This window comes from Sebastes umbrosus, chromosome 5 (assembly GCF_015220745.1).
Source record: "Sebastes umbrosus isolate fSebUmb1 chromosome 5, fSebUmb1.pri, whole genome shotgun sequence".
NCBI lineage: Eukaryota > Metazoa > Chordata > Actinopteri > Perciformes > Sebastidae > Sebastes > Sebastes umbrosus.
This window is the reverse complement of record NC_051273.1, coordinates 21,925,163-21,937,938: the sequence shown is the minus strand read 5'-3', so window position 1 is coordinate 21,937,938 and position 12,776 is coordinate 21,925,163. Positions and strand designations below refer to the sequence as shown.

At 43.4% G+C, this 12,776-nt stretch overlaps 1 protein-coding gene across 2 annotated transcripts in view; it reads left to right on the top strand.

Moving 5' to 3' along the window:
• Window positions 1-12,002, top strand: part of notch2 (notch receptor 2) — a 55,715-nt gene extending 43,713 nt beyond the window's left edge. Inside the window, exons 21-35 of one of the 2 annotated variants that reach the window (XM_037770690.1) lie at window positions 324-477; window positions 753-937; window positions 1,099-1,231; window positions 1,360-1,611; window positions 1,735-1,847; window positions 3,085-3,617; window positions 3,717-4,052; window positions 4,154-4,296; window positions 4,382-4,607; window positions 6,053-6,140; window positions 6,271-6,424; window positions 6,513-6,832; window positions 7,309-7,456; window positions 8,241-8,338; window positions 8,545-12,002. In XM_037770690.1, coding sequence (XP_037626618.1) covers window positions 324-477; window positions 753-937; window positions 1,099-1,231; window positions 1,360-1,611; window positions 1,735-1,847; window positions 3,085-3,617; window positions 3,717-4,052; window positions 4,154-4,296; window positions 4,382-4,607; window positions 6,053-6,140; window positions 6,271-6,424; window positions 6,513-6,832; window positions 7,309-7,456; window positions 8,241-8,338; window positions 8,545-9,987 — 4,326 coding nt within the window. In that variant the 3' untranslated portion in view covers window positions 9,988-12,002. The remainder of the gene's footprint in view (window positions 1-323; window positions 478-752; window positions 938-1,098; window positions 1,232-1,359; window positions 1,612-1,734; window positions 1,848-3,084; window positions 3,618-3,716; window positions 4,053-4,153; window positions 4,297-4,381; window positions 4,608-6,052; window positions 6,141-6,270; window positions 6,425-6,512; window positions 6,833-7,308; window positions 7,457-8,240; window positions 8,339-8,544) is intronic. The other variant, XM_037770692.1, reaches the window with a different exon arrangement.
• The last annotated feature ends 774 nt before the right edge of the window (window positions 12,003-12,776 follow it).

Here is a 12,776-nt window from a genome sequence, read left to right as displayed (position 1 = left end):
GTCTGCATGTCACTGCAAATGTACAGAGTGGGTCTGCAGGTGACGTGCGTGAGCTGGGCCGTATGTGTTCTTAGCAATTTAATATTTGCTAACATTTATAACAACTAAAATACCCAGGGTCTAAGTATAGAATTGTGATTTTTGGTGGAGTGCTCACACACTGAAGAAGGCTTGATGACCTTGATGAGAAAGATGGTTAGGGCAGATGCACCCAACTGAAAGTATCTAACTCAAGAAGGTGGATGGATGTGGTGTAGCTCCTTCTGTCTGTGTAACATTTACAGCCAGCTGTAACTCTCTCTCCTTTTGTTTTTCGTACGCAGAACTTTGTGAACCTCTGCAGCCAGGTACGCTGTCACAACGGCGGCTCCTGCTCTCAGACGTCAACCTCCTGGACCTGCCACTGCACAATGGGATGGACGGGACTATATTGTGATGTCCCGAACATGTCCTGCCAGGACTTTGCCGCCAGGAATGGTGAGGAGCTACTTCAGTTTGGTTGTTATCTCAACGACCAACTGACACATTATTTATAATTAGGATAATGGCAGATATCATCCCCAATGCAGTAATGATGAATTTACATTGTAGCTAAACAAACTTAGCATTTATATGTTGTTCACTGTAGCCGAACAAAGATAATTTGGTTTCCTGCCCACAGTTTCATCAGACAAAATCTTAAAATAAGCAATAATTGCATATCTTCACATTCTCTATTCACTATATGCTCCTCCTTTATCAAACTACTGTAGGTCTGGAAGTTGAAGATGTGTGTAAGTACGCCGGGCGGTGCGTGAATGTGGGCAATTCCCACCAGTGTCAATGCCAGCCAGGATACACCGGCAGCTACTGTGCAGAGATGGTCGATGAGTGTCAGTCAAACCCTTGTCGCAACGGAGCTACATGCAAGGACTATCAGGGCACCTACGAGTGTATAGTAAGTCAATTCTCAGCTGTGTGTGTTTGTGTGTGTTTGTTGGTGGTGTAGATGTGCTTGGTTTGTAGGTTTTAATGGGTAATTTGGTATTTTTCAACCTGGACTCTATTTTCCCAAAGCACACAATGAGCTGACCTCTGTCTCTTGTTTCATTGCTCCAGTGTAAACTAGGCTACCAGGGGGTGAACTGTGAGTATGATGTAGATGAATGCCACTCTAGGCCCTGCCTCCATGGAGGAACCTGTATCAACCTCATCAACCACTTCACCTGCGCCTGCCCACATGGAGCACATGGTAAGTCTGCATATTACATACATGTACACACTCAGGATGATTAAAACTGTCCTTTAAACATTCATAAAAGCAGCTTCAGCGCTTCACTTGATACACACAGTGACATCCGTCTGTTCGCTGCTCTGTAGGGCTCCAGTGTGAAGTGAACGAGGATGACTGTGCCCCCAAGCCCGGCTCCTTTGAACCTCGCTGTCTGAATGGAGGACAGTGTGTGGACGGTGTGGGCCGTTACGCATGCTCCTGCCCTCCGGGATTCGTTGGGGAACACTGTGAGGGAGATCTCAATGAATGCCTGTCTGGGCCCTGCCACGCCGCCGGTAGCCTCGACTGCGTGCAGCTGGTCAACGACTACCAGTGTCGCTGTCGCCTTGGATACACGGGTATGTCATTTGTCTTTTTTTGTCATTTTGTATGTTAGAAAACCAGCAAGGCATCAGTGTTTTTGTGTTAAGTGTTTCAATAATGTAAATGTCTTTAGTTGTTAATTATTATTTCTCTTCCAGGTCGTCATTGTGAGTCCATGGTGGATCTGTGTCTGTCTAAGCCGTGCCACAACGGTGGCATCTGCTCTATGAACATGAGCTCAGTACATGGCTACACCTGCTCCTGTGTTCCAGTAAGTGTCTTTAATGCCACTCCTTTTCTGGTAGCAGAAGATATCATGGTTTCAATTATTCTCCTCTTTTATGCTTACTTCCTGAATAAAACCTTTTCTATTCATTTCTCAGTGCAAACAGACTTTACAGTTGTTGATTTTCTGTGCACTCTAATTTGACCATAATTAGTGTAACGCTATACTTTTATGTTTTTGCATTAAAGGCAGGGTGGGTGACCTTCAGAAACTAGCAAAAGTACACTACATTTTTTTAAATGATCCAACCGAAAAACCCAGCCCAGTGTTGCCAACTCTTTTCCAATGAAAGTAGCTAGTAGCTATGATTGGACGGGTTTATTACAGTCCTGCGACAGCCTCAGATACCAGATTTCTTTTTTTTTTTGGTCAGAACATTTCAACTAACCTAACAAAGAATGTTTCTAAAATCTTAACCAACCCTACCTTTAAAGTCTTAATTGACAGTACTGTGTTCATCAATCTTTCCAAAAACTATTGAAAGAGACAAATAACTAATATATGCATAATTTTGCTTTTTGTTGTGTTTTCATTTTTGCGCACAAAGTTCACAATGAACCGGATGCGAATTGTGACGCTCCTCCATTTTCTTGTTAAACAGTATTCTCATTAGCATGTTGGCTCCTGCACATCCCTCCAGACTCCACTATCAAATAGTGAATATCAACTTTGGTGAATAAGTAACACAGCTGACTGTGAACTATGCTAAATGTATGATTAAGATTTTTTATATAAAAAAGTTTAACAATCCCACAAATTCCATAAAATCTTTAACAGAACACAATGTCTAATGCTTCATTATCACTTTAGTCTTAGAGAAATATTGGATCTATTTCATTCTTTTCAGAAGTTATTAATTGTATATGCTCTAGATATACTGAGTGACTTCAGAAGATTATAACGGTGGACATGAGGCTGACATTACTACCTCAGTGTTTCCCTTTCTTTTGCTCTCATACTAGAACAACAATCTCTTCACACTAAATTCTTGTTTTTTCTCTCCACTAACTTCTTGCTCCCTCTCTTATTGTCATGCTTGCTTCAGAGGGCCACACCATGGCTCAGGTATAGTAGATTTGTAGGAGAATCTAGATGTGTATTAGTTCTAGTAGTTTGTTTAATTAAACGTCAGCTGCAAAGTTTTATTGTTCAACAAATGTGTAGCCAAGCCTAACTTTTTAAAATGACTTTATTACAATTAACAACATGTCATGTTTTTTAGGGCTTTACTGGGTTCAACTGTGGCGAAATAGAAGGCTACAGTTGTGCAAAGCTGCGCTGCCAGAATGGAGGTCGCTGTGTGGAGTCACCAGTCGGTCACCTGTCCTGTCGGTGCCAGTCAGGCTTCAGTGGAGCACACTGTGAGAATGAACAGAGATGTCCATTGAACTGCAAAAATGGAGGAACCTGCGTCAAAGACCCGTCAAACCCATACCCGTACAGCTGCCGCTGTCCCAGGTACTTCTCCGGATTATACTGTGAGAACAAACTGGCCACAGAACGCACTCCACCTTGCCCCTATCTGCAGTGTGAGGAGCATGCGGGGGATAAAGTGTGTGACGGTCAGTGTAACAACCACGAATGTCAGTGGGATGGAGGCGACTGCTCGCTCAACTGGCAGCAGCCTTGGGTTAACTGCACCGCCAGTGTTCCCTGCTGGGACCGCTTTAAGAATGGACAATGTGATAAGGAGTGTGACAACCCTGGGTGCCTTTTTGACAGCTTTGAGTGCCAGGAGACCCCGCCGTCCTGCAAGTATGTGACCTTTTTCTTTATTTTGTCATTGCTGTTGTAGCTACGTATAAAGTCCACAACAGTTTGAAGCCAAATCAACACCCTCTTGTGTATTTTCAGGTATGACAAGTACTGCGCAGACCACTTTGGGAACGGCAACTGTGACTTGAGCTGCTACACGGAGGCTTGTGGCTGGGACGGTCTGGACTGCTCCGGCGACACTCCACCCAAAGTGATAGATGGCACGCTGGTCATCGTGGTCCGGCTGCAGCCGAAGGAGCTGCTTGGAGACTTGAGGGGTTTCTTGCGCTCCCTGGGAGCCCTGCTGCACACCAACATGCAGGTGAAGCTGGATAAAAATAAGAAGCCAATGGTGTACCCGTACTATGGGGAGGAGCACGGACGGCAAACACAGAGGAGGAGAAGCAAGCGGGAGCTGGGGAGAGAGGTTATTGGGTAAGGATAGTTAATGATGGGGTCATTTCTTTTATAATACTACTTGAAATGAATGAACTGCGTGTCATTAACAGTCTTTGTATTTTCACATGTCTGCGCAGATCTGTGGTGCACCTGGAACTCGATAACCGTGAATGTTCCCAGAGCTCTGTCGACTGTTTCTCCAACACCAATGAGGCTGCGTCATTCCTTGCAGCAGCACACATCAAGGCTGAGCTGCCTTACCCTCTGGTGTCTGTTAACAGTAAGTAGGCCTGTCCTTCAACAGTTAATGGTTTGTTTGTAGGTAAAAACCTAAATCAAATTGTGACAAAAACAACTGATATTAGACTTTCCTTCGTCTCATCCAGGTGAGCCAAGTGAACCGCCAGTTTCGACGCCTCTGATGTACCTGGTTGGAGTGGCGGTGGTCATTATTCTGCTTATCCTGGTGCTGGGGATGCTAGCAGCCAAGAGGAAGCACAAACATGGCGGCCTGTGGCTGCCTGATGGATTCATGGCCAATAAGAATGACAAAAGGAGAGAACCTGTCGGACAGGATGACTTTGACATGAAGTGAGTGGATATATACACACCAACAGCTTGTGTTAAAGTCCCCATGAAACGGAAGTTAGAGCGTCTCTAACTGTTGTACTGTGACGTATCTCACAGTGAAACAGAATATTTGAGTGGTGTACAGTTACAAGAGGGATTCAAATCAAATAATTTGCATTTGATTGGGCCCCTAAAAAGTGGGCGGGCTTAGACTTTAGCTTGATACGGAGGTAGGAGCTACAGAGCAGAGGACTGTTGGCTCCACACACACACCTCCCTCACCTGTTGTTAGATCAGCCAGAGAACAAGGGAGAAATGAGAGGGAAACTTTGCCGATTATCAACCGGCTATGTGGTAACGTTACTGCAGTGCGGGCAGTACATGCAGATGAACCGTACCTGGAGCTCCTCGCTCATCTATCCACCGGCAGAACTCTGCCAGTCGCTTCGTGTCGTCATTCGGTGGACGTTCACTGCATGTACTGCTGCGCTGCAGTGACACAGAGTCGGTTGAAAATCGGTAAAGGTTTCCTTGAATTAATTAGACCTCAGCCACATTGTTTTGCCCACTGATATCAAAAAAAACATCTATTCCTGTCTCTCTCCATATTGCTCTGTTAGCCACTTCGATCAAAGAACGTATATTGATTTGATCCACAAACGATTGGCTAGCTCGTCGCCCAAAGTCTCATTGGATTGGATGAATTTTTGTATACGCCCCCAAGTGCAGGATTAGTCATCAAACATTTGAAACCGTTTACAGGAAGAGAAAAGATCAGGGATTTTGATCCAATTTTGATGTAAAAATTCATTTTTTTGACATATATTTGGCATATAACAAGAGGTAAATGAACAATGAACACAGAGACACAGGATTGGAATTGGGAAAATGTATATTTCATTTCATGGGGACTTTAAAGAGCACCTAAAACAAGATATATAGTAACTACTGGGTGGGAATTCATACCAGAGTAAGTTTTAGGGTTTCTCAGGGGATCTTGGGGGAATGTGGGCATACAAAGTGAACCCTTCTACTGTTAAGAAACCTTTGTGTAAGATACTTTACGTTAAATAACTGAAAGAGCTCAATTGCATCAGTTAGAAGACTGTGGTTGCACTGCCCAGCTCCCAGAGATCAATGCTGCCGTTTGATTGAGTGTGAAACAGCGTAGCTGGATATGCATGCTCGAGGTTCAAGGATCATTTATTGTCATTGTGCAACACAGGGTTGCACAACAAAGTGTAGTTGTAGCTTAGTCCATTTATGCTACTCAGGAAAAACATGACAAAACAAAAACAGTAGTGCATTTCTATGGTGCATTTTTTATATTTGCATCAGGAGGAATGTAAAGAGCAGCAGCAGAAACACTCGGTATTGGGCAGATAATATGGCCGGAAGCTGTGTCCTGGAATAAATATAAGCAGAACAAAATGTTACTGTCGCTTAAACTTTTTTTCTCCTATCAGGAATTTCAAGAGCCAGGATGGAGCCATGATTGATGGAGGTCAGAGTCAGCGATGGCTGGAAGACGAGGCCCCATCCAAGAAAGCAAGAGTAAGTGAATTGAGAAAGAAAACAGAATGATGGATCGGAGTAGTTTAAATTAAATCGAGTGAAGAATGTTTGGAACATGAGGAAAGGTTTTGGGGTTGAATGTTGTTTCAAGTTCTGTTGCTTTTTATAGACTGAAGACAAACCCCTGCTGCCCATCGCTATGGATGGAGGTGTTGACCGAAGGGAGTGGACCCTGCAGCATCGCAAGGCTGCTGACATCTCCCTCACCCCCCCACAGGCCGACCTGGACGCCGACTGTCTGGATGTTAACGTCAAGGGACCTGGTGAGAAAAAAAACTAAAAACTTCTAAACTTCTAGATCTGATTAATTTTCAAGAACTTCTCTAACAATGAATTTCCTTTTTCTCTCAGATGGTTTCACCCCACTGATGTTGGCATCGCTGCGTAACGGCGGAGGCCCGGATTGCAGCCTGCACGGAGAAGAGGAGGAAGAGAGTGGAGGAGATGAACCAGGACCGAGCGTCATCTCGGACCTCATCGCTCAGGGTGCTTCTCTGATGGCTCAGACTGACCGTACGGGAGAAACGGCGCTCCACCTGGCTGCCCGCTACGCCAGGGCTGATGCTGCTAAGAGACTGCTGGACGCCGGAGCTGATCCCAACGCCCACGACAACATGGGCAGAACTCCGCTGCATGCTGCCGTGGCGGCTGACGCTCAGGGAGTCTTCCAGGTGAGACAACCGTTTGATCAGAATGGGTTAGAAACTATTTACTGGTGAAATCTGCATCACTTCTATCGTCTGTCATGTATTTTTATGCCTCCGCGGCGGCGACCGCTGTGGCTGGAGGCATAATGTTTTCGAGTTGTCCGTCTGTTCGTCTTGTGAGCGCGAAATCTCAGAAACACCTTGAGGGAATTTCTTCAAATTTGGCACAAACGTCCACTTGGACGTAAGGATGAACTGATTTGAATTTGGTGGTCAAATGTCACTGTAACAAAACACAGTTTTCGCCATAACTCAAGAATTCATGTGCTAATTATGACAATTTAACACAAATGTCTAACAGGATAAAATTATGAAAGTGATGGCATTTTGGACAGACATGGATGTAAACTGCAACTTCACTGGTTCAGGGGGCATACGACCGCGAGATGGTAATTCTAGTTCTTCATATCTCATGTGTCTGTATCTTTGTCTCCTCTCAGATTCTGATCCGTAATCGTGCAACAGAACTGGATTCCCGGATGAATGACGGCACGACTCCGCTGGTCCTGGCAGCCAGGCTAGCTGTGGAGGGCATGGTGGAAGAGCTGATCCACTGCCACGCTGACATCAACGCTGTAGACGACCACGGTCAGAAAACTTTTCATATATTTTCTCTTCCTGTGGAATGTCTTATTTTTGGTGTAGGAATTACAGCATTTCATGCACGCAGTTATTTGGATTACAGTATTGCTCCTATTGAAACTACAATGTTAGCACGAGGAATCATGCTAGTACTGTAGGTAAGCAGATCAAGCTTATTAGATCCACCCGTGCAAATTGGAAGTGTTCATGGTAGCAAACCTTAAGACACTGTAATGCTTGTTTCAGTCCATTAAAATCTGGTTAGATAGTAACATTAAAGATAGGGGTGCTCCGATCATGATTTTTGGGGCCAGTACCAATTGCCGATCACGGGGTCTATTTGAAACCTTCTTTGTATCGTGCAGCATTATTTATTTGTTTAACTAAAATGAGGAGATGAGAAAGTATCATGAATTGACAACTGTTAATTTATTGGCAGGCAACATTTTCCACTCTCTCTCATAAGCCCCTTTTATACAAAGATCCCGCAGTAGAAGACCCTTAATTACACTGGCTTTGCATTTTTACTCTGGACCAAACAAAGCCAACATAATGCTGCCCCAGTTGTGATTGACAGCATCGTGCCGGCGTGACGTGTAACACAACAGAGTCGGCCAGCCTCTAGTGTGTGTGTGTGCGTGTAGTCCTGCCATACCGGTTGTACCGGCCTAGCATTAATCACAGAAAAATGTTATGAATTGAATGTAACAGAAAAACTAAATAAGAATAATTTCATTCTGGTTAACATGGATGTGCTTCTTTTTCTTTTCTCACCGTCCCAACATTTTAGGCAAATCCGCTCTGCACTGGGCAGCTGCAGTTAATAATGTGGAGGCCACTCTTGTGCTTTTGAAGAATGGAGCCAACCGTGACATGCAAGACAATAAGGTTGGTTCTCGTGTTTTCATTTGTGTTATTTCAAACTATTGTTGTTGTTTGTGTGCTTATAAAATCACTCAAGTAAAAGTTAAAGTTCCTCATTACAAAACTACAAAAGAATAAGTCATGAAGTATCTGGAGGAAAGTGTACTGAAACAAATGTACAAAGTTGTTAAGTCTGTATTAAAACTGTCTGCTTGCTGTGTTTCCTTCAGGAGGAGACTCCACTGTTTCTTGCAGCCAGAGAAGGCAGCTTTGAGGCGGCTCAGGTTCTCCTTGACCACTACTCCAACCGCGACATCACCGATCACCTGGATCGGCTGCCGCGCGACACCGCTCAAGAACGCATGCATCACGACATAGTGCGGCTGCTGGACCAGTACAATTTGGTTCACAGTCCACACAACGGCCCCAACCACATGGGAGGAGGAAACTCCGTTATGTGCGGGGCCAACGGAGCGGGCTTCATCGGCATGCGTCCCGGGCCACAGGGGAAGAAGAGCAGGAGGGGCGGAGGTGGAGCGAAGGTGGGAGGTGTTGGCGGGGGAGCTAAGGAGCTAAAAGACATGAAGGCGAAGAGAAGGAAGAAGCCCGCTGGAGGAGAGGGGCCGGGTGTGGGCGCTGGAACGGGAGGAGGAAATAATGGAGGAGGTACGGGAGGAGGAAACGCGAATGGCGTCAAGGCAGCGGGACTTCCAGAGAGCTCTGTCACCATGTCACCTGTTGACTCCCTGGAATCACCACACTCGTACACCGCCGACGTGTCCGGCACCGTCTCCACCACAGCAAACTCCCCTCCCCTCATGAGCAGCCCGACCTCCAGACCGATGCTGCCCCCCGTCAGCCACATGCTGGGACAGCAGCAGGGCTGGGTGGGCATGGCCAAGCACGGCTACAGCGGCCACATGTTCGGCCTGGTGCCGCACCAGATGGGGGGATCTCACCCTGGCATGGGCCAACACCACGGCCAGGGCCCGATGCTGACTCCCATGAATGTCACCATGAGCAGAGAGCAGCTGCCGCCCATCGTCACGTTCCAGATGATGGCCCCCGGAGGAGGCCAGGCCATGCTGAAGCAGCCTCAGCCGGGGCAGGTACAGGTCACGCAGTCCCAGGGGCAGAACCAGAACCAGGGTCACTCCCAGCAGGGGCCAGGCCACCTCCGATGCTCCGGTATGATGTACCAGATGCCTGAGCAGATGAGCATGGCGCACGGGCTCTCCCACGCCCTGCAGCACCCCCACACCGTCAGCCACGGAGGCCACGGGGGGATCGAGAGCCAGTCTCGGCCGCTGCCCTCCTACCCGCCCATGCAGAGCCCCGTGGATAAGTACCCCACTCCCCCCTCCCAGCACAGTTACACCACCACCGGCTCGGAGGGCACCACCCCCGGCCACTCTGCCCACCCGCCCAGCGAGCACCCGTATCTCACCCCTTCGCCCGAGTCCCCAGACCCTTGGTCGTCCTCTTCGCCACACTCCAACTCGGACTGGTCTGACGTCACCACCAGCCCCACCCCTCTGGGGAACCCCCACCACGCACTGCCGTCGTCACACCGCACACACATTCCAGAGCAGGTGCAGCTGCAGCCGCAGTCGCAGCAGATGCAGCAGACCTCTCAGCAGCCTCAGCTCGGTAACATGCAGGTTTTCGCGTAGGCCGGCCCGAGGAAAGCATAAACAGACTGACTTTGGGGTTCTGTGTAGTTGAATAACAACACGGTAACCCATACAATGCTTTTCTCACGTTAAGTCTCTTTTTGTTCTTCATCATAATAATCAGTCACTTCCCCTTTTATGTTTTCTCTTTGCACTTAAGAAAACGGTTTGTATAGTTTCTAAAACGTCATTGAGTATTATCAGCTAGATATCAAATGTTCTCAATACCAAAAAGCGTGCAGTTAGCTGTCCATCACCAGCTCAAATCAGTTTCCACGTAGTTCCTGTGATCCCAACCGAGCATCGTCTGCTCTCTGTTGGAGAAGTCGAGACTTTTTCTTTTCGGCCTTTGACGCCCGAACACAAACTGTATATTGAGGGATCAACGAGGAAGTGTTGACCCAATGGCGGCCGGCTCAGAAAAACAGACTGTTGAGATGGACACTGAGGACGCTCTGCATTGATATTGTCTGCTTCGGAGGTCATTTTCTTTCTGCTACATGCTATGTGTTGTTTCATGTGATAAGCCTGCCAATACTAACTCGTCGTCGCAACCATTCACTCTACTTTTTTTTAACACGATGGGTCAAATTCAGTTGATGCTTTAATTTAGCAAAACTACCTAGTTGTTGCCTTAAATGTTTTTTTTATTCATGCATTGTCTTTTTTAATGTGCTAAAGGGGGAATTTAACAAAATGCTGTTGCATGACTAGAAAGACAAGTAAATTACAGATTATATAGAAATGCACACACATGTTACTAAATGGCTATAACAACTTAAATGTATTTACTGCATTGATTACAGTTGATAGATGTTTCCCGTCAAGTGTCTGAACACACGGAGGGTTCAGTAAATGCAGGTTTTTACTTGCATGCTGTGGGTTCAGTGAGGACAGTGTATGTTTTGAAGGCTGTTACAGACAAACAAAAGAAAGTTCATGTGGATGCAGTTGTTCCGTGTCTTGCCACTATATTTCATGTGTTGTTGAGGGATTAATTAAGCTTGACAAACTTTATGCAAAAAACATACATTAGTTTTAGTATGTTGAAATGTACATAGACTTACAGCACATTCTGCTTGTTATTACTGAGCTCGTTTTTGGCAAGGACATGTTGACTTTAAAACGTTTCTGTTTTTTTTATATGAAATCTGTTCGCACTTCTTGATTCTGAATGTTACAGAGGTGCATGTTTTTAACTTTTAAACTGCCTCCTTGCTTTTCTCTTCCAAAATCATTTAACCAGTTTTGCCTTTTTTGCTTAACTACAATCAGTGTATCTCTGCACCTTTTTAATTGTAATGATTCATAAACCAAGTCTGGAGGGAGAGTGAGGTTTGATAAAAGTATTCTTTTTGTCTTCCATCTTAAAGTTGATCATAGCTTTGTGTGACTGCTCTGTAATAGACACAGACAATCATTCACTGTTTTATTTTTGAAACTTCAAAATTAGAACATCAGTGTCTCTAAGACCAAATTATTATTTTTCTGCCAAAAATATAAGTCCAAATTTTGTACCACGTTGCCCTTTTTCAGTTATTGTTGTGATCTGAAAAGACTAAAGTTAGACACACACATCTGATACCAACAAATGATTTGAATTACTACTGCAAGTGTTTGTGTGAACGAACCAAATAATTCACCAATATTCCCAGTACCTGTCACTTCAAGGCCTTTTTCTCTGTAACTATGAAGTCCCTGCAGTTTCACAAAACACACGTACTGTACATTGAGGTGTCAGTCAGCATTTTTTATTAAAGATTGAGCATGTCAGTTCCCGTTCATATGCAAAGCCACTTGTCTATTTTCTGTATATAAATGTTTTTGTTTTTTTATTATTGTACTTTCCTCTGTTAACCAAATAGTCTATAATATACATGTCATATGAAGTAGTTGTCACCATGTTTGTATAAGGTAGAAGAACTAAAACTGATGAAAAAATAATTGTCTTTTGTCAAAAAACCAAATGATCAACCAAATGTGCTTTCTGAAATAAAAGCCGAGATCTTCATAGACTTTTGCACTTATGTCTTTTTTTCTTTAAATAGAGTTCCCATCAATGAATTTTACTTATTATTTATTTATTATTTTATTTACTTAAATGTTTTATTTTATTGACTTAAAAACAATGAATCACACATAAACACATCTCTCGTTTTTTTCCACCACTAAACATATTTAAATTTCAGCATTTTCATTGTTTAATGAGCATTTCCATTACAGTAAAAAATAGTTATTTGGTGTGACTTTGGCCATAAATGTATAATTATTATTCACAGTGCTTTGTTATTCTAGAGACTTTATTATTTTATTACTATTATATTATTACACATAGTTCATTTTACAGCTTTAAATAAATACATTTATTTATTTATTCATTCATTTATTTACTTATTTATTTATTTATTTATTTATTTATGCATTAATTCATTCATTTATTTACTTATTTATGCATTCATTTATTTACTTATTTATTTATTCATTCATTAATTTATTTATTTACTTATTTATTTATACATTCATTCATTAATCTATTTATTTATTGATTCATTCATTTATTTATTTATTTATTCATTCATTCATTCATTTATTTATTTATACATTAATTCATTCATTCATTCATCTATTTATTTATTAATTTATTTACTTATTTATTTATTTATGCATTAATTCATTCATTTATTTACTTATTTATGCATTCATTTATTTACTTATTTATTTATTCATTCATTAATTTATTTATTTATTTATACATTCATTCATTAATCTATTTATTGATTCATTCATTT